The sequence below is a fragment of the Mauremys mutica genome, chromosome 1 (assembly GCF_020497125.1).
Source record: "Mauremys mutica isolate MM-2020 ecotype Southern chromosome 1, ASM2049712v1, whole genome shotgun sequence".
Classification (NCBI taxonomy): Eukaryota; Metazoa; Chordata; order Testudines; family Geoemydidae; genus Mauremys; species Mauremys mutica.
The window spans coordinates 317,382,182-317,403,129 of record NC_059072.1 but is presented as its reverse complement, the minus strand read 5'-3'; the positions used below and the strand labels follow the sequence as shown (position 1 = coordinate 317,403,129).

Below are 20,948 nucleotides of genomic sequence, written 5' to 3'. Positions count from 1 at the left end.
AGGCCGCCGCGAGCAGGGGGGCAGCTGAAAACGTCCGAGAGGCTCGCGCCGGAGCTGTCCCGCGCCGGGCTCTACGGCGGGACCCGGGCCCGCCCACGGGGCCATAACGCTCCCCCCCCACCCCGGGTGCCCGCTGTGACCCGCCCCTGCCCCGGTCACAATCGCCAGACGGGCGCTAGGGGCAACCGGGCGGCGTCCCGCGCTCCCGGCTCCCAGCGGCGCGGCCCGGCCCGGCGCGGCGCGGCCCGGCCCGGCCCTGCCCGCGGCACTGAGCGGCTCCCCCGGCCCCCGCTGACTCTGGGCCTCGGGCCCCGCCGTCGAACGGGCTGGAGCCGCCGGGGGGAAGCGCCTCTTGCCGACCCCACACGGCGCCGCGGGGCGGGCAGCGGAGACCCGCCCTTCCCCCCATCAGCGGGGCCGCGGCCGCCCCGGACCCCCGCGGCAGACCCCGGCCCGGCTCCCCGGCCCCGGCTCCGCCAGGTGAGACCCGCCCCGCGGGCGCAGGCAGCAGAGCCTGGACGCCAGTGAGCTGCGCATGCGCCTTAGCGATAAAGAAGCGTCTGCTCCAGGTCCTGGGCTGTTGCCAGAGTCCCGTGCAGGGGCCGGGAGCCGGGGAAGGGGCGTGGCCGGGGAAGGGGCGTGGCCAACCAGTAGTAGGCCCCCTGGGTAGGGTTGCCAGGTGTCTGGTTTTTGACCAGACCACCCCAGTGACAAGGGACCCTGGCAGCTCTGCTCAGCACTGCTAACTGGGCCATTAAAAGTCCAGTTGTGTTGCAGGCAGGCTCCCCGGAGTGGGCAGCATGTACCTGCAGCCCCTTGGCACAGGGGCGGCCAGGGGGACTCCGAGTGCTGCTCCCACCCCGAGCGCCTGCTCCACAGCTCCTATTGGCTGTGAATGTGGCCAATGGGAGCTGTGGGGGGCAGTGCCCGTGGCTGGGGGGAGCGTGCAGCACCTCCCTGGCTGCACCTCCGCCACCTAGGAGCCAGATAAGCTGGCTGCTTCCAGGAGCTGCCTGAGGTAAGTGCCACCAGGCCAGAGCCTGCACCCTGAGCTCCTTCCCATGCCCCAACCCCAGCCCTGAGCCCCCTCCCACATCCAAACTCCCTCTTGGAGCCTGAACCCCCTCTGCACCCCAACATCCTGCCCCAGTCCTGGGCCCCTCCCACACCAAACTCCCTCTGGAGCTCACATCCCAAACCCCGCCTGCATCCCAACTACCTGCCCTGAGCCCCCTTCCACTCTCCAAATTCCTCAGCCCGAGCCCAGTGAAAATGAGTGAGTGAGGGTGGGGAAAAGGGAGGGAGGGATGGATGATGGTGTGGGTAGGGCCTTAGGGCAGGGCAAGGATATTCGGTTTTCTGTAAATAAAAAGTTGGCAACCCTAGCAGCGGGGCAACCAGAGGAGGGTTGGGTACAAGACGGTGGGGTGGGGGGATTGAGGGCCAAGCAGAAGGAATGTGGGGCAGCCCCAGGGAAATGCTGCCATCAGCAAATATGCCCTAGTGAGTTGGGCTGGGCTGTGGGTAGCAATCTGTGCTGGTGCAGCTGGCCCCTCCTCACTATTCCTCCCTGTGCTGACCTGAGAAAGAGTTCTGTGTGGCTCAAAAGCTTGAACCTGTGCCATCAGAAGCTGGTCCACTAAAAGCTGTTACCTCACCCACCTTCTCTCTCTCATATCTTTGGACCAAGATGGTTACAGTAACACTGCAAAGGGCAGATTAGTATGTTCCTGCTGCCGCAATTGGAAGAGTTCAAAGTCCCCCAGGAACCAAAGTCCATCATGGGTCTTGCCACTTTCCCTTCCAAGTGCATGCCTTCTATCTGTCTTCTCAAATATAAGCACATAGCAACAAATTAATAGAACCTCCCATAACAAATAAAACTCATCTTGGAAAAGAGGAGACTAAGGGGGGATATGATAGAGGTATATAAAATCATGAGTGATGTGGAGAAAGTGAAAAAGGAAAAGTTATTTACTTGTTCCCATAATAGAAGACCTAGGGGCCACCAAATGAAATTAAGGGGCAGCAGGTTTAAAACAAATAAAATGAAGTTCTTCACAAATGCACAGTCAACTTTTGGAACTCCTTGCCTGAGGAGATTGTGAAGGCTAGGACTATAACAGGGTTTAAAGGAGAACTGGATACATTCATGGAGGTTCAGTCCATTAATGACTATTAGCCAGGATGGGTGAGGAATGGTGTCCCTAACCTCTGTTAGTCACAGGGTGGTGATGGATGGCAGGAGGGAGATCACTTGATCATTACCAACATGTTAGGTTCACTCCCTCTGGGGCACCTGGCATTGGCCATTGTTGGCAGACAGGATACTGGGCTCGATGGACCTTTGGTCTGACCCAGTACAGCCATTCTTATGTTCTTACCAAAACAAAGACACTGCACTAACCATGGCAGATGTTAGTCACATCACTTAATGCACTACCGGAAAGTGCTCAGATACTATGATGATGAGCGTGGTATAAGCCCTTATACAGAATTGGTATAAGCCCTTATACAGAATTTCATTGGGCTGCATTTTTTTTGTAGGGGGAGTGTTAAATTATCTATAATGTAATGTCTGGCCTTGGAAATGTAATGTATTGTATTTACGAAAGGAATAGCCCTGCCCCTTTTAGTCCCTAACCGCAAATTTAGAATTCTCTATTGTCACAGCAAGTTCTACAAATGTCATCAAAGGAGCAGATACAAAATAGAATGATCTTGTAACACAAACCAAACACTGCAAGACCCTGTCACTTTAGAACTAGCTTTGTTTAGTGTTTTCATCTTAATTTCCGTAGAGGTGAACGTCCGCATATTCACTTGTTTAAATTATTTTTTGTCAGTGCTGTGGTCTTAATTAACTCCTTTGAGGGATGGAGTGCTGAGCTGGTTATTGTTTCTCCTTTACTTCTGCACAGAAATAGCAAGTGACTATTACCCCAATCCCACAAAAACCTTTACACATGCTTAACTTTATGTATATGAATACTCTAAGACCCAGGTCCACAATGGTATTTAGGCACCTAAACCACAGTTGTATGTTTAACTGTGATCCACAAAACTTCTGGAGGGGAGACCGAAGCCAGAGCCTGCCTGAGCCCTGCTGCCCCCGGTGCGGGGGACAAAGCCCAAGCCCCACTGCTCCAAGCAGGGGGACCAAAGCTGGAGCCCTGCCACCCAGGTGGGGGGCTTGGGCTTTGGCCCTGGGCAGAGGGGCTCAGGCTTCAGCTTCAGCCCCAGGCAGTGGGACTCGGGCTTCAGCTTCGGCCCTGTGGGATAGGGCTGCCAGCAAGTCTAATGCCAGCCCTAGAAACCCCATTAAAATGGGGTTGCAACGCACTGCAGGGTCCCGACCAATAGTTTGAGAACTGCTGCTTGAAAGTTCTAGTCCATCCACATTTTATTATTTCCAAAACTTCAACTTCTCCTTTTTTGGTTTCCCTCATTCTCATCAATCTCAATATCACTACCCTCATAGCACCTATATTCACACTCTAGTTCATATCTCTGCTCTCACCTCTTCCTAAGACTGTTCTCAATTTTTATGCCTTCCCCCTCCAAACCCCTCTGGTTTCCCCTGATTGTTTCCCATGGCCGTGTGTACTATGCCAGAAATGGGACTTGTAATTCTCCACTGGAGCAGTCCAATGGTAGCAACAGTGAAAGCAGTACTGTAGCTAGAGCTCAGGGGTTTTCACCACCAGTGTCACCAGACCCTACTTAAGCATGCTGTTTTATTATGGTAGCAGCTAGAGGCCCTAACACCATTGTGCTAGATGATGTACAAACATGTAAAAAGATGTTTCCTGCTCTAAAGAATTTCAATCCAAGTAAAGAGTTTACCTATTCCTGCCAACATAGACTCAGCCCTTGTTTGGATTAATTACTCCCAATTACCAGGATGCTTAGAAAGGCAGATGAAATAGCTTTCAAATACAAAGGCAAGGAAAGGAAAGCACATCAGTTGCTGTGGTTGACTCCAGCTAATTCAATGGAGAGGGAATTCTCTATGGCCACAAATGATCCTGAGTTATTTTGTGTGTTAAACTTTGTGAAATTGCTTATCTATAGTTTCTTACATCTGAATGATTTATCTGAATAGTCACAAAGATAGGCTAGACAGCATTCTGTATTTATCACATTTATAACTGATACAATATGTTTTTAGGCGACAAAACAATGTGGGATCCGTATGAAACTACAATGAAACATGAGTACCCATATAGAGCACCAGTGGAGACTGAAGCAGTACGGTAAGATAGTACTGGCTAGATTAATGCTAACTCTTCTGCTAGTTTTGTTTTTGTGATGTATTGAAAACCTGTGTTCATGTCCAGATGAGGAACTGTTGAGTTACAGTGCAGATTTAATGATAGTATGTGACTTTACCCCAGTGTTTGCAGTACTTACAATAGGAAATACATTTACCACAGTATTTGCAGTATTACAGGTGGTAAATGATAGATGCTGCTTGTATACTTCCCGATTTCTAACTGCAATTTCTAATGCTTTTTTTATAGTCCCAGAACAGCAAAAGGACATGTGAATCCATACCAACTTAGTGATCCTATTGGCTTTAATACTTACAGAGAAGAGTTCTGTTGGAAACCATATTCCAAGGCAGAACCTATAATGACTGGCTCTTCATCAGGAACAAGGAGAAACAATCCTCATCCCAGTCAAGTAAGGAATGCTATAGCATTCTCCCTCATTTATGGTTGCTTAGGAAAGGTACTGTGGTAGGGCTTAATATTTTGTTTTGATATAAAGTTTATGGTGCTGTAGTTTTGGAGCACGCCACTGAATGGGGTGCCAGTAGAAGCACTTAGCAACAAGAAACTTTGAAGAGGTGGGTATTATTCGGACTCTGGGATTTGGTAGTTGAAGAAAACAACATCATTCACTAATATGTTTACAGTGTAAAAGAACAATGTCAGGTCTCATCTATAAGTACTATCTTGGGCAGATATTATTTGGGAGATTTGGTGGCTCTTCTAATGGTGATGCACGAATATTTCCATTCTGAAATGTGCAGTCTCTGCTCCGTTTTGGGCTGCAGCTACTCCATCGCAGACCAATCATATTATTCCTTCCATTCAGCAAACTCTATTGTTTATCACCATCTTCTGTAGATGGTCTCCATTTCTTCATGTATGTCCAGAATATTCAGCCCTTAGCATTTACATCTTTCTATCATTTCCATCCTTTTTTTCAGAACAGTTCCACAATGGTCTGAAAAAAAATAAATAGACTCATATTTAAATACTGCCCATCTCAAAGGATCCCAAAGCATTTTACAGACTGTAAGCACATACCCACACTAATCACTTCATCCACCTGTGATATACAGCAGTACACAATGCTATTACCCAACGTTTATGACAGTAAGGGACAAACGTATCCAGCTGCTGAGTATTTGAGGAGCAGAATGTAATTGCTAGCCAGATTGGAATTTGGCCTGAGGTTAACATCCCTGCTTTTGTGTTAAGAGCCAGAGTTTCTTTTTCTCCATTTTCAGCTTGTTTACTTTGGGCATTTGACAGCATTTTGGATCAGGCTCTTAGCTTATAGTCAATTTCACTGTTTCCTCTTTTCTGTTAGTTTCCTCTGCTGTTTGTGTGTCTCTCTTACACAGCAACTAGGGGGAGAGAGGCATTCTAAAAAACAGGAAAATATGATTATGAGACCCCCAAAATTGGTTAGGGGTTTTGGGAGAAGGAGAAGTACCTGAAACTATTGTAAATTCATTTTTATTTTGTAATTGGCTGACTAGTTTTCAAGTTGATGTGTCCCTTTTCAAAACTGGCAGCATATAACCGGTGCTTACTATGAATACCACTTGAAACTTCTCATATGGTAGAATTATTGTGGTTAATATACAACAAAAGAGAGAGGCTGGTTCAGTGACTATGGCATTGGTCTAGGATGTGGTTCAATTTCCTGCTCTGCCATGGACTTCCTGTGTAACCTTTTGCAAATCACATTGAGGCACAGAAAGGCTGTTTCCCATCTGTAGAATAGGGATAACCCCTAATAAGGGTGTTTGAAGGAGAAAGAGATTAAAGATTATGAAGCATTTCAAGATTTACTGATGAAAAGTGCTATATAAGAAATAGGCATGATTATTACTGAGCTTCAAATTATATCTTACTCTGTGGGAGCTGGCTGAATACAATCTAATTTACTATACATGTGATGCTCTAATTGTAGACATGCAGATCTACAAAATCCCACTCTTTGTGTTATTAGAGTTTCATGATTTGGAAGGTGCCTCGAGAAGAAAAACCGCAGCCCATCAACAGCCTTTCACCCTGGACACAGCCTGTTTCTAAACAAGAGGTCGGGGAAGCAATCAGAGCACAGTTCAACTCTACCTATAATGGAGATTATTTAGGATTACCCCAGGGTGAGTGCAATGATTTCTCTCTCTCTCCTTTTAAAATGGTCCATTAAGATGATTAAGACACTCTGAGGCACAGTGCTGTGGTAATGTCGAGGACAGAGCAGAAGCACATTGCCCCAACAGGGGCTCCTGGAGGCATTGTGTCTCAGGCAGATACTGTCTCTCTGGGAGCATAAAGGAAGTGTAGACCACAGGGTGCAGCATGTATGTTCTCCCCATTCCATCCCAGCTAAACTGGAGCAGACGGATGGCAGGGTCAGGGCCCCATCCGGAACCCAGCTAACCCCTATCTTCCCATCTCCTCCCTTTTTCCTCCCCTAGTCACATGCTTCTAGCATTTATCCTTGTAGATCACAGTCCCTCTAAGCCTCCCAGTATCCCAGTAGGTTATAGCTAAATGTACAAAGCTGTTACTACTTTATTGAAGACAACTAACTGAAGCTTCATCCCTGGTTCCACTGTTCAATGCTTTCTCATTGTCCCCTTGACAATCTCTCTTTCTGTGTGGCCCACTGAAATAAATGGAAAAGCTTCCATTCACATGAATGGACTTTGGGCAAGGTCCTAACACATCTTGGAAGTAAAGCACCTGTTGACTCAGAAATTTAGTGCTGGTCTGTTGCAATCTTATCTCCCTCACCACACATCCAGCCTTTCAACTCTTTCCATCTGTAGTGAGGCGCCAACATGGCTGATTAGTAGAGCAAGTCAAAAGATGAGGGGCTTTTTTCATACAGAAAATTTCAACCAAAAAGAAATGCTGCCATGGTGCCTCATGGGAGTTGTAGTTTTGGTGCTTCATGCTCCTGTTCTCTTCTATAGGCCAGGCTCCCTGGTTGAACTACAACTCTCATAATGCAGCATGGTCTCCCCTTTGCCGAGGGTAGGGGCATGCATCATGGGAGATGTGGTCCGGCTGGGTAGGCTGGTCCAAGAGGAGAATGGGAGCGCGTGGCACCAAAACCACAACCCCATGAGGTACTATGGGGCATGTTAGACTAAAAACATGTAAGTTTTTGATTGGGAACCAAATTTTTTTTTAAGTTCTTGAGCATTCAGTTTGTCAATAACTTGTAATTTTCCATGGAAGCAGATCCTTTTCATTTAGATGAAAGCCCAATTTTCTGTAAACCCCCCCCAGCCCCCCAAACACAAAGATTTGATAGAAAAATTTTGACTGGCTCTACTGGTTAGCTCCCTGTTGTTTACTTCTGAGATGTGCACATGTGCGCGCGCACACACACACACAAATACAAATCTCCTGTTTCATTGAGAAGGAGATATTTTATTGTACCATAAAACTGACACTATTTTTTAATTTCTCCAGGTTTACAAATTAAAGATACTATTCCTGTGCCTCCTGACTGGAAAAAAATAATCCCACATCCTCCAGCAACTGAGTTTAGGCATCATTACCAGGCCCCAGCCCGCATCCATGACTTCATGGACTTTTCCTGGAAATATGGATGTAATGCAAACCGGCATATTCCAGCAAAAGGAGTTGGTAAGAATATATTTGTTTTTAAAAAATTAAATAAGTAAAATATTGTGAACTGATGAAAATCATGGCTTCAGGTCTTTACATGAAATCAGATTCTTTTGAAATCATGTCAACTATTAAATTAGTTCTTCAGTAGTCTCTGGTCTCCTCTACTTATGTAACTGATTAGTGATGTCTGAAGATTTCCTGTGACAGGAGAAAATGAGCCTGTTTCTTTATGAGAGTCCAGCATGAGCTTTGCACCATGGAGTAATTTTACACATAGAAGTGAAAATTTGCTTATCTCTGCTCCTATTGAAGTCAAAGGGACCTGAGTGCTCTTGCAATCCCACCACAAGAACTCTGTTCACCAATATTTGACATGCACAGACATGTCAGGATGGGAAAACCTGGGCCGCTGACCCCTTGCATTGGAAACTCTGCTGGGAGTGGGGGCACAGTGGTGCAATCCCTCATCCACCGGGGGGAGAGGTTCAGAGCTTGCCAGTGCCACACAAAAATTGGTCAAAGCCAACCCAGAAATGGTCAGGGCCAGCCCATTGGGAAATAAACTTGATTTCATGCATCTTCCAGGCAGTCTTTGCCACCCCAGGATGTTGCTGTTCAGCTAAGTGCTGATTTTTCAACAAGGCATTGAGAAAACTGGAAGATGGTGCTGTTTAAAGAAGATATAGAGCTAGGTGTCTGTCTAGGTTCTTATATGACCTTCATCATTGTATCTGAGCACCTTTCACTCATTAATGGGTTTTATCCTCTCAACACTCCTGTTAAATAGGGAAGCATTTCCCCCCATTTTACAGATGGGAAATAGAGGCACAGGGTAGATTAAGTGATTTGCACACAGTTACACAAGAAGTCTGTAACTGAGCCAGGAACTGCCCTTAGGTTTCTTGAGTCCCAGTCCATGCCTTAGTCTTCCTTCCTACTACAGGTTCTGCTGGCACTTCAGCCTGTGTTGTCTCACCATCTCTCTCATTGGCTTCCTATTGGTGCTGAAATAATATGAGGAGAGGCTGAGCCTAAGGGAACCCCACAGATTGGGAGATCTAGAGAGGGAGGTATAGTTACCCATAATGGCTCTTGGGTTGGGCTAAAGATATGCACCAGAGCCAGTTTCAGGCATTTCAGATCCCTCTTGCAGCTTCTTGGAGGTGGCACAGGAATACTTGTTGATCAGAGGTATGAAATACTGCAGAGAAGTCCAGAAGGATGTGTATGTCTCAGTACCATGGCCAAGCTGAAGCCTAACTGAGAGGAAATTCAAAATATTGTGTTACCCACTCAATTTAAGGCACCCCGCCTATAACCTATCGAGGTCTCAAGGCGTTATCCAATCAATTGAGGCACCCCCACCCTTTCCCTTCTGAGAGCTCAGGTTGTAAGGCACCGATCCTTACCCACAGGGCTCAGGAAGAAACCTGGTCAATTTAAGTACCTGCCCTTTCCCTCAGGGCTCTACGGGTCTGCGGAACCTTTTCCCAGCCAAAGAGCCTTACACAGTTGTGCTCTAAACATCTATTTATTAGCAACACATATACCAAGCAAATCTCTTATGCTCACCACTCCCAATATACGGACAAATTTCACCCGATGGCGAGTCAGAATTCATTCATCTGGGGGTTCCCGGCGATGCCTCTTCACGTCACAGTCGTGCAGAGGGATCAGTGTTCTAGCAGCTTGATGTTGCACTGCAATCCGGAAATGGTTCCTAAAGAGCATTGTTTTTCGTTTACATTATATAGGTAAAACTACCTACCTCCTTCAAATTTACTAAACCTATCACATTATCCCATACTCCTAAATAACAAAGTTTTTAACCAATTAAACACTGGCACATATGTGTCCTCCTTCCTGCCCAAGTTTTTTACATTTTATCTTTCATGCCCAAATTGTAACTTAGTTGTGACCTTCTCTGTTTGTCCAGATGCTCAGCATAAAATGCTGATCAGAGCTTATTTTACCATTTGTTGAGTCTCTCTTTCTGTATCCTTTCTAATTTTCCAGAGTCTTTACAACCTCGGTGGTTATAACTCTCCTTAGGGACCTTCCTGAGGTGGGGGTGCTTTATCAGCAGCAGGACATTCCTTTTTCAATGTTCATGGTGAACTCCCTGAGTTTCACTCAAGGCTGTTCAGCATGGGGGAGGGGAGGGGAGTCAATCAGGTCTCAGGCCTACAACTGGTAGCTAAAAGTGGGTATAGACTGGATTCCAAACAAACACTATCCCAAGCTAACTACACAGAGCATTGTTATTATTATTTATATACTATCATAGATATTAAAAATGGTGCTTTACAGTACAGATAAGGCTTCCTTTTCCTTAAGGCACTTAGATGTACTCTTAAGGTGCTAATTCTGCAATAAGATATGAAGGGACTGATTCTATTGAAGGAAAAGGGCCTCAATTAAAATGGGAAGAACAGAAGGAGACCACAGTACAAGGAAGGAGAGGGGAACGATGAAGGGAAGGATTATAGGGTTATGCCTGATTTCACTCAAATGTTCCTACCTGGTTTACCTTTACAGTTCCTACTGTGACATTTTCTCACATCCAGAACCAAGAAAACATTAAACAGATGACCACGTACCAAAGAGATTTTGGGAAAGAATATTTCAATATCATATCAATTTTAAATTCTCTGGATCCAGAACAAGTTAATAAGTACATTGAAAGAGCTCCAAAGCAAGGTAGGGTACTATACTAAGATACAATTTAATCCATCCTGTGTAAATTATCATGCACACAGTCACTGAAGAAACACAAGCTATGAAACTTTCTGAATACTGCACTCTTCACACTTGTTGGAAAGGTAGAAAAATCCTCTCTCTGTCTCCTGCAGGGGAGGGTGAACCCTGAGCCCCTTGCCCCTACTGGAGGAATTACTAGGAAACAGAGAATTTTCCCTCCCCTACTCACAAATATGTAGGAGAGAATTGTCTTTGCTCCTATAAAAACAGTATATTAAAAGTGCAGTGGTTGTTGTATCCTCACTCAGAATTTGTAAAAGTTTATTTTATATAAAAATTGCAATCCCAATGTTCATCATTCCTGGAATTCATAGCACTTGACAGCTTGAGATTCAAATTCACTCTTTTGTTTTTTAATTGTATTGATAGAGAGAGCAATTCTTCAGCACTTTCTTAACACAGTTTGTGGGAGCCAGAGTGAGAAACTCAGAAGGACTTCATCCTCAAAGAAACCAGAAGACAAACTATCTGCATGCAAATGATACCCAACAATCCAAAAGGAGAAAGGCCTCCAGAATCCAGCTGGTGCTGAATGAGTGGTGTAATTGTAACCCATAATGTCTTTGTGTTCTGTGTGTGTGTCATGAATAATTTGCAAAACCCTGTTTTAAAATAAGAAAGCCTGTTGTACTGCTACCTCATCAAATAGGGTGCTGCCTTTGAGAGCAATAGACTGTTAAAAGGGATTTATGTTTTGTCATTTCTGTACTGTAAATTCCAGCAAAACATTTATTCCTGGCTCAGATGATCCTGTAAGTATGTTGTCAGTCAAAGATGTCATGTACTCTAATTATGATTGTTGCTTTGTAGGGGTAAATGAAATAACATCTCCCACCCTCAAATTCAATCCTCAAACCCAAGATTCAGCATTAGGGCTAAACTCTTGATTTTTAAATATTTTCCCCATGGCCAACTGCAGTCTTACCTGAATGACATTCCTCTACTGACAGACCAGAAGGACAATACTGCAAATTTTAAGTAGTCAGCCAGCTTGTAAGCCATCCTTCAAGTAAGCCAGCCTTTGAGGGTTATGTCTACCCTCATCCAATGGCAGCAGGTTCCTAAATCCCAAGTCTCCCATCTCTCAAGTCTGCCAGCTGACTCAGGCTAAGGGGCTGTTTAATTGCGGTGTAGACGTTTGGCTCTGGGACCTTCCCACCTTGCAGGGTCCTAAAGCCCAGGCGCCAACCCAAGCCTGAATGTCCATACCACAATTAAACAATGCCTTAGCCCGAGCCCCACAAGCCCAAGTCAACTGGAAGAGGCCAGCTGTAGGTGTCTAACTGCACTGTAGACATAGCCCAAGTGGTCAATGAACATCCACCTCCACCCCCTCACAACAGAGTAGCTGCATGAGCACCTATAGCTGCTAGAGGCTCTCCCCAGAATGGAAATAGGGCTGACACTAATTTTTAAACACTATAAGAAGCAACACCCTGTATGTTCACTGAACCTACAGTTCTTGATGCATGTTAACTCCAATAAGCATTGGATTAAGAAGTAAATTTTAATTATTTTAGCTCATTGATTCAGCAGCTGTTAATTTCTCCAATCTACTTTTACCCTAAACCTAACCCCCCACACACACATTTTAATTCTAAACATAAGATTTTTATTATACTGAAAGCCCTTCTCCTAAAAAATATTATATCTTATACCTTGAATTTATCAAAAATTAATCAGACGATTTATCTGCAGACAAATCCCAGATTTTGGGAAGTTGGCCTCTTTACAAGTGCTACTCAAAACCTGATCACTCTTGGAGTTCATGTGTTTACATTTTTCTAATTAAAGGATCCTCCCTCAATAGTCACTCCTCTTCTAGATGAGGAATGTGTCTTGAGATAGGCGACTTGGAACAGCTACTGACTTCACTATACTTTGTCTATCTACAATTTAAACGACCAATCTTCTAAGGACAAGTTAGTATGTGCATGTAACTATGTATGTGAGTAGTGTGTGACTACTTTAACCGTGTTCCAGACTAGTCTGTAGGAAGAAACCCTGCTACATACAGGACCAGGAGACATTAAACAAGTGGGTTTGTTTGGAAGATGGGCCTCATTAACCTGTCACTTAGGGACCTGCTTCTCTTGGGTGAGTGGGGTCTTGCCAGCACACCCACACCCTATTCTGCCCACCCACAAGAAAGGCCTTCAGCCCAGATAGCTATTTGTTTTGATTCACTGGCCATTCCAATCAGTTATTCACACAGCTCTAGCAAAAAGACCCAGTGACTATGTGACTCTTCTGGCCTAACATGGTACACAGAGGCTTTATTGCTTGAAATGGATACTAGTGCTCCGTCCCATGCCCTTGTGCTTGGAAGAAAGATGTCAGTCTGTGCAATCACTGTGCAGTTGTCTTGCACAAAGTCCAGATGGTTGCAGGCAGGGACCTAATAATTACTGAAAGATTAAGAAAAGAAAATGAAGATGTCTTATCTATTAATTGTTAAATAGTGGTAGCTGCTAATACACTGAAATGAGCTTTTGAGGCAAACAGCAAATCAGCAGTATTATCAGATACTTTACTTCCAAGAGTCTTATAAGGCTTGTAGTCATTGCTTGTGAATGGGCTGCAAGACGTGGATGATCACAGTAATATGGCTAAGGGTCACAGAAGAACGTCTCATTCAGAAATTTAATATCATTGACACTGAGGTGACCATGTAACACTAGACTTGAGGCAACATCTCATATGCTGAAGGAAGGAAAGTACATCAGTGAGAGCATTAAAAGCTACACTCAGAGCAAACACACACAAAGAAAAACAAGGCCCTTATTTCTACGGTTGGTACATATGTACTAGCAGCAGAGATGGTGAATTTATATCCAATATAAAGTTATGTTTGGGTGGTCATGTAACTGAAAAAAGAGGCTGTCATTTTGTTTGCTGTATACTTAACCTTGAAATATATAAGAGGTCTCTGCTTGCTGCAGTTGTGGTTATGAGGCACTTACTATTGTGTGTTTTATTTTTTATGCAGTGTTTCTGAGAAAGTCATTTTTTGTGCTCTCATGAAGACTATATTTGTTCTCACTCTGTATTTTCTTAATCTGAAAGAAGTAATCTGGACTGAAAATACCTGGTTTGTTCTTTGTATGCTGGAGAACACAACAAAACAGGGGATTTTGAGTTCCCTTAACTAGTTCTTAAAAGTCACTAGTTTATCTTCCATGCATATGATGGTCTTTTACTAAAGAACTGTACTTTTTGCCTTTCTAAATGTTTTGCCTTTCTAAATAAAGTATCTTGACTGAGTATTTTGTTGGAAAACTGATTGTTATTACAAGAATTCATATGAACAAATTATGTGGTACTTATTACACCTGATCAGATGGACAGTACACTGCAGCATAACTTTATGGGGCATTCCTGAATCAGAGGAGTTCATCTTGTTGTGACTTTCTGGTAAGACTCTATAATACTTGTTTGAAATGCTGTACAGTTCCAAAGGTAATGCATTGGCACTTCTCAAGCCTAGAAGGAAGGCAGATGACTCAAAGGACTATCATCCAAACACTTTGATCAGCATAACTTTTAAGCTGCTTGAGAGACTGGTACTTAAATGACTATTGCCTTTAATTGCCCCACAGTTACCTCATTACCAGGAAGGGTTCCAACCAGGCCATAATGCTGAGGATCAGCTGATTAGACTGACATCTTTTATTTCACGCATGCATGTGACACACTTCATGTTCATCACTTTTATATGGTTATGATATATTTTGTACAAAGTATACCTTTGAAAACTCATTTATAAACTCATAATCTGCTGAATATTATCCTGTTGAAAAGTGTGTAACAACACTGCATGTGAAATTATGAGATTTTGCTGTATGATTGTTACTGAAATATGTTGCAATTCTGGATAACACTCATAAGCCAATTCCTCAAAGACAAAGCCGCACTGGCATGCCAGCAAAGTGCTAAATAGCCATTATGTGCTTAATTGGGGATTCGCCAGCAGGGGAGTTGTGGTGTCACTTGAATGTGGACAGAGTTGACATTGGGCTTTGTTGCAAGGATAGGTTCCTGGGTTAGTGTTTTTGTTCTGTGATGTGTGGTTGCTGGTGAGTATTTGCTTCAGGTTGGGGGGCTGTCTGTAAGCCAGGGCCGCCCAGAGGATTCCGGGGGCCTGGGGTCTTCGGCGGTAATTCGGCGGTGGGAGGTCCTTCCGCTCCGGGACCTGCTGCCGAAGTGCCCCGAAGACTCACGGCGGGGATTCCCCGCCGCTGAATTACCGCCGAAGCGGGACACGCTGCCGAAGTGCAGCCCGGTCTTTGGCGGTAATTCGGCGGCAGGTCCCGGAACAGAAGGACCCCCCGCCACCGAACTACCGCTGAAGACCCGGCTGCACTTCGGCGGCGGGGGGTCCTTCCGCCCTGGAGCGGAAGGACCCCCCGCCGCCAAAGACCTGGAGCGGAAGAAGCTCCGGGGACCCAGGCCCCGTGAGAGTTTTCCAGGGCCTCCAGAGCAAGTGAAGGACCCTGCTCCAGGGCCCCCGAAAAACTCTCCTGGGGGCCTGAGGCAAATTGCCCCACTTGCCCTCCTCTCTGGGCGTCCCTGCTGTAAGCAAGGACTGCCTGTCTCCCAAGATCTGTGAGAGTGGGGATTATCTTTCAGGATAGGTTGCAGATCTGTGAGGATGCGCTGAAGAGGTTTTAGTTGCGGGCTGAAGGTGATGGCTAGTGGCGTTCTGTTATTTTCTATGTTGGGCCTGTCTTGTAGTAGGTGACTTCTGGGTACTCTTCTGGCTCTGTCAATCTGTTTTTTCACTTCAGCAGGTGGGTATTGTAGTTTTAAGAATGCTTGATAGAGATCTTGTAGGTGTTTGCCTCTGTCTGAGGGATTGGAGCAAATGCGGTTGTATCTTAAAGATTGGCTGTAGACAATGGATCGTGTGACGTGTCCTGGATGGAAGCTGGAGGCATGTAGGTAAGTATAGCGGTCAGTAGGTTTCCGGTATAGGGTGGTGTTTATGTGACCATCGCTTATGAGCACAGTAGTGTCAAGGAAATGGACCGCTTGTGTGGATTGGTCTAGGCTGAGGTGGATGGTGGGATGGAAATTGTTGAAATCATGGTGGAATTCCTCAAGGGCTTCTTTTCCATGGGTCCAGATGATGAAGATGTCATCAATGTAGCTCAAGTAGAGCAGGGGTGTTAGGGGATGAGAGCTAAGGAAGCGTTGTTCTAAATCAGCCATAAAAATGTTGGCATACGATGGGGCCATGTGGGTACCCACAGCAGTGCCACTGACTTGAAGGTATATATTGTCCCCAAATGTTAAATAGTTGTGGGTGAGGACAAAGTCGCAAAGTTCACCCACCAGGTTTGGCATGTAACTAGTTAACAAAACTGGGGGGTGGTGAAATTGGGGGTATAGGGAAATCACTGTCCGAGGGCCAGCAACCGGAAAGATACATCAGCAGACCACATGCAGAAGCCTCTGACCCAGCACCATTAAAAATGAGGAAGGGGTGATGGCAGCTTGCAGCGCTGCTCCCGCCAGCCCTGTGCAATCATCGGCCTCACGTGCCAAGCCCGCGGAGCAAGGGCGGGGCGCAACCCCACGTGCCAGGTCTGCGGCGCCTCCAGTGCGGCTGGGCAGGGCTATTGCTGCTGCCGCTGAGAGGCTTAGCTGGGGGTGCCCGGCCGGCCGGGACCATGGCGCTGAGGAAGGCAGCGCGACCGCGCTCCGCATCAGGAAAGCTAGAAACGTTCCCCCGCGGCAGGTGAGGCCCCGTCTGCGCTCCAGCCTGCGGGCGCGGGCCGAGCCCCAGCGGGCTGGCGGCTGCAATGTTGTGGCGTCGCAGTTGTCAAGCAACCAGGGCGGCGGCTTGCGCTGGCCAGGAGCCGCGGCTGCTCCCCGCGCCCAGCCCCGCTTCCCCTCGCCGCGGAGCGAGGCGTCTGAGGGGCGTCCCGCGCCGTCCCGTCCCCCCCCCGGGCTGTGCGCGGTGTCGGGGACGGGGAGCGAGCGCGCGGGTTCGGGGCTGAGCCGGCTCTGGCGCTGCTGCCGCCCGGGAGCGCTTGCTGCTGCTGCCACGGGGAAGGGTTTGTTGCAGGCGCTTAGAGGAAAGCGGTGCCAAGTCCCCCGCTGCTCGGGACAGCGCGAGGGAGGAGATGAAAGGAAGGAGCGTTGCAATAAACAGTGGGGGGCGCGGGAAGCTTTAGGGTCCTTTTTAACCCTTTCGTGTTAATGTCCTTGGTTATTGCCGGTAGTTATTCCCCTTCCTTTCTTCTGCTGCTGCTGCGATTGTATTTGTCCCAGAACCCAATCTGATGCACAGCACACAAGGTTAGGAGTACTTGTGGCACCTTACAGACTAACACGTTTATTTGAGCATAAGCTTTCATGGGCTACAGCCCACTTCATAGGATGCATAGACTGGAACATACAGTGAGAAGACATTTATACATACAGAGAACATGAAAAGGTGGAAGTTGCCATACCAACTCTAAGAGGCTAATTAATCAAGGTGAGCCCTCGTCGAGGAGGAGTACAGAAATCGATTTTAAGAGCCCTTTAAGTCAACAAAAATGGCTTTGTCATGTGGACGGGTGCAGGGTTAAATTGATCTAATGCTGATAAATTCGGTCTAAACTTGTAGTGTAGACCAGGGCTAAGCATGGTAGGACCATGTGGTTCTTTCCAGAAGGGGTGAAGATAGCAAAACCTGTCTGCAGAGAGGATCACTCAAGAGGGACTAAAAGAGGCTTAAACTGCAGCTCATCCCATAAATTTGACATTTGGCAACACCTGCTTTTGTAAGAGGACGCTTCCAGGTGCTTCTAAAACAGTCCTGGTGAGGTCCCTACTTATAAAGGTATCACTTGACATGACAATCTTGACTTAACAACTTGTATTGAATTTCTTAGCATGAGAGCAATGTTTTAGTCTTGGAAGAAGTGCTTGTGGTGGTACATTTTTTTGTTATACGAGTTTGGGGTAGAGGGAGCTGTGTGAGTAGCAGGAGAGTCTGCGCTCTGCTCGGTCTGATTAAATTGAGGCAGAATTGTATGCTGAAAACTGACCTTTGGTGGTGGATTGCGATTTCTGAACGAAGTGATTGCCTGCGTTTCTGTTCCAGGACTAATATATTTGTAAATAGAGCAAGTTACTTTACAGTTATGTCTACACTTAAACCACTGCCGTGGCCCGGCTTCAGCGCCGCGGCTGTGCTGTTGAAGCGCTTCAGTGTAGGCTCTCTCACTACAGTGATGGGAGGGTGTCATAGGCACTGACTCCATGGGTGCTCCGGGGCTGGAACACCCATGGGGAAAAATTAGCGGGTGCTCTGCACCCACCGGCAGCCAAGCTCCCCCGATTTCCTCCCCTCCCCGTCCTCACCTCCTCCTTCCCCAAGCACACTGTGTCCCCACTCCTCCCCGTCCCTCTTTCCCTTCCTCCGCCCCTCCCTCCCAGCGCTTCCCGCAGCCCCGCCACCTAACAGCTCTTTGGCGGTGCTTAGGACTTTCCTGAGGGAGAGGGAGGAGTGGGGACGTGGCGCACTCAGGGGAGGAGGTGGAGAAGAGGTGGGGCAGGGGCGGGGACTTGGGGGAAGGGAGTGGAATGTGGGTGGGAAGGGGGCGGGGACTTTGGGAAGGGGTGGAATGGGGGAGGGGCAAGGGCAGTGGAGGGGTGGGACCTGGGCAGGGGGATCGAGCACCCACCAGGCAGAGGAGAAGTCGGCACCTATGGAGGGTGTGACGGTATCCCTGGGGTGCTACCAGGGACTGTGGGACTGCTGTGCCCCCTTAACTCACTAATCTGGGTTGTCTCAATGCCTTACTGGTGACAAGCAGCAAACCCCTCGAGGTGCTGTTATCACTAAATATAACCACATGTGGAGCCCCACACCAACCAGATTGCATGAATGCTCTCAGAGACATTCATGAATCACACAGAAAAAGGCACGAGCCAAATCATCCCAGCTCTCAGCCTTGTACCACTGGAATATACCATCTTGCACTGCTCAAGACCCTTTCTTGAGCAATGCAGGCTTATTAATTTGTTCATCACTTCATCAATGGAAAGTGGACATAACACCAGCCTTTGTAACCTGAGCAGATTTATCAAACACTTCAGTCAAACTCACTGGTAAGAATAAACATTAGAATAAGTTTACTGATTATAAAAGATGGATTTTAAGTGATTATAAGTGATAGGCAAAATTCAGGGTAGTTACCAAAGGAAAATAAAAGATAAGCACTCAGTCTAAATTCTCAACCTTAATAGACTAGGCAATATCTGGACTAAGCAGTTTTTCTCACCCCACTGGATACTGCATACTAGTTACAGCCTTCATATGCAGGCTCTCTCTGTTAGCCCTGGGAACCAGTCTCCTCAGCTCCAGCATTCTCGTTGCCTTCAGCATAGGTGGGGGAAGAGACAGGACAAACCATGTGGCCTCTGTCCTCTATTTTATATCCTCATTCCATGTGCTTGGAGAACACAAGTCCAGGCATGTTACGTGGGCATTGCTGAGTCACCAGGCAAGGCTGAGCAATTCCCCTGCTGTGGCCTTATGCAAGTGAGTCATTGAATTGTAACTCCCTTGCTGGACAATGGCTGCTGATGATTGTTCGACCCCCGCCTGGGCATTGGTTAGCTCCCTTGTTGTTTCTGGGGAGCTAATATCTGGGCGATTCCCCAACTCACAGTATATTTTAGTGACAACCATACAGCACAATCTCATAATTTCATATGCACCGATATACACATTTAGATAGAACAATGGCTTTCAGCAGATCATAACTTTTTCCCATGATACCTTACATGGCATGCTTTATATGAAATATCACAAGTATATAAAAATGATTGAATGGGGGGGGGGGTTAAAGGGTGGTACCCTGAGGTATAGGGTGTCACAGAGGGGTTCTCCCATCACTGTAGTTAATCCACTTCCCTGAGAGGCGGTACGTAGGTTGACAGAATTCTTCCATCAATTTAGCGCTATCTACACCAGGGATTAGGTTGGCTTAACTACGTCCCTCAGAGCTGTGCTTTTCACACCGCTGAGTGTCGTAGCTGGGTTGACCTAACTTTTTAGTGTAGACCTGGCCTTAGAATATACCCGGAATCTGTATCACTGATTTCTGCTCTGCTGGGAAAGCTGCTCTGCAAGGTCCTTACATCCGCTACCACTTGGCAGATGGGCAAGACTGGTGTCAGACTGGGACAGTAGTATCAGAAGAGGGCATTAGGATTGAGTTGTATTAATTAATCATAAAGTCCTGGCATTCTGTTCCAGCCTTCGTACCCAGCCTTCAGAGACTGCCACCTCTTGGGTTTCCCTTTCTGTCAATTTGACCAAAATCAAAAGACTTATTGATGCTGGGTGATAGAGTTTGGCCTGAATCCATTCATCATCCTGGGTCATGATCATAGTCCTCACTTCGTTCTTGGTCCAAGTTGTTGGTCAATCCATCACAGATATGTCTGGCGCGAGCGTCACAATCTGCCAGAAAATAAATGATTGTGGTCAATAAGGGGTGTGTTGCCTACACCTTCCAGGCTATTAATACTGCCCCAGAACATCCTGGTGATGTAACATTGCCCTATTGATACATAGTGTGGAGTGGGGAGCATAACGTGCAGGCACAGAGCGCTCCTTGTTACGTTTGGTGCACTGCATTGTGGGATTGGTGCACTGCATTGTGGGATTGCCTACCACAAATCAAAAAGGAAGTTAAGAGAATGTACTAAACTGACGAAGCGGGCACTAGTCATGCTTCCCATCCATATCAGGAAGCTAGCACACTACCAAGAGCTGAGAATGACACTAGCCCCAAGCAAGACTGTCAATTTTGTCAAAACAGTCAATTCTGGGTCCAGTTCTGTTCAATAACTTCATCAATGATTTAGATAATTGCATAGAGAGTACACTTATAAAGTCGGTGGATGATACCAAGCTGAGAGAAGTTGTAAGTGCTTTGGAGGATAGGATTAACATTCAAAATGATCTGAACAAACTGGAGAAATGGTCTGAAGTAAATAGGATGAAATTCAATAAGGACAAATGCAAAGTACTCCACTTAGGAAGGAACAATCAGTTGCACACATACAAAATGGAAAATGACTGCCTAGGAAAGAGTACTGTGGAAAGGGATCTGGGGGTCATAGTGGATCACAAGCTAAATATGAGTCAACCGTGTAACACGGTTGCCAAAAAAAAAAAAAGCAAGTATCATTCTAGGATGCATTAGCAGCAGAGTTGTAAGCAAGACAGAAGAATTAATTCTTCCACTCTACTCCGCGCTGATTAGGCCTCAGCTGGAGTATTGT

The 20,948-nt window shown here is 46.4% G+C and overlaps 2 protein-coding genes across 6 annotated transcripts in view; both read left to right on the top strand.

Moving 5' to 3' along the window:
• The first annotated feature begins 243 nt into the window (after positions 1-243).
• TEX26 (testis expressed 26) lies at positions 244-11,341 on the top strand. 3 transcript variants are annotated; one of them, XM_045016508.1, is made up of 7 exons: positions 244-480; positions 4,172-4,256; positions 4,524-4,686; positions 6,253-6,409; positions 7,734-7,910; positions 10,434-10,595; positions 11,025-11,341. In XM_045016508.1, the coding sequence occupies exons 2-7, from the start codon at positions 4,183-4,185 to the stop codon at positions 11,135-11,137; spliced, it is 846 nt and encodes a 281-aa protein (XP_044872443.1). In that variant the 5' UTR covers positions 244-480; positions 4,172-4,182; the 3' UTR covers positions 11,138-11,341. The 3 variants fall into 3 exon arrangements, with proteins under 3 accessions (XP_044872443.1, XP_044872452.1, XP_044872461.1); XM_045016517.1 differs by lacking the exon at positions 244-480 and adding an exon at positions 1,000-1,018; XM_045016526.1 differs by lacking the exon at positions 244-480 and adding an exon at positions 2,785-2,803.
• Positions 11,342-16,252: 4,911 nt separating this feature from the next.
• The window catches only part of LOC123370131 (WD repeat-containing protein 49-like), a 90,200-nt gene continuing 85,504 nt past the window's right edge, over positions 16,253-20,948 (top strand). For 2 of the 3 annotated variants that reach the window (XM_045016395.1, XM_045016387.1), the window contains exon 1: positions 16,253-16,395. In XM_045016395.1, the coding sequence (XP_044872330.1) occupies positions 16,328-16,395 (68 nt within the window). In that variant the 5' untranslated portion in view covers positions 16,253-16,327. The remainder of the gene's footprint in view (positions 16,396-20,948) is intronic. The other variant, XM_045016403.1, reaches the window with a different exon arrangement.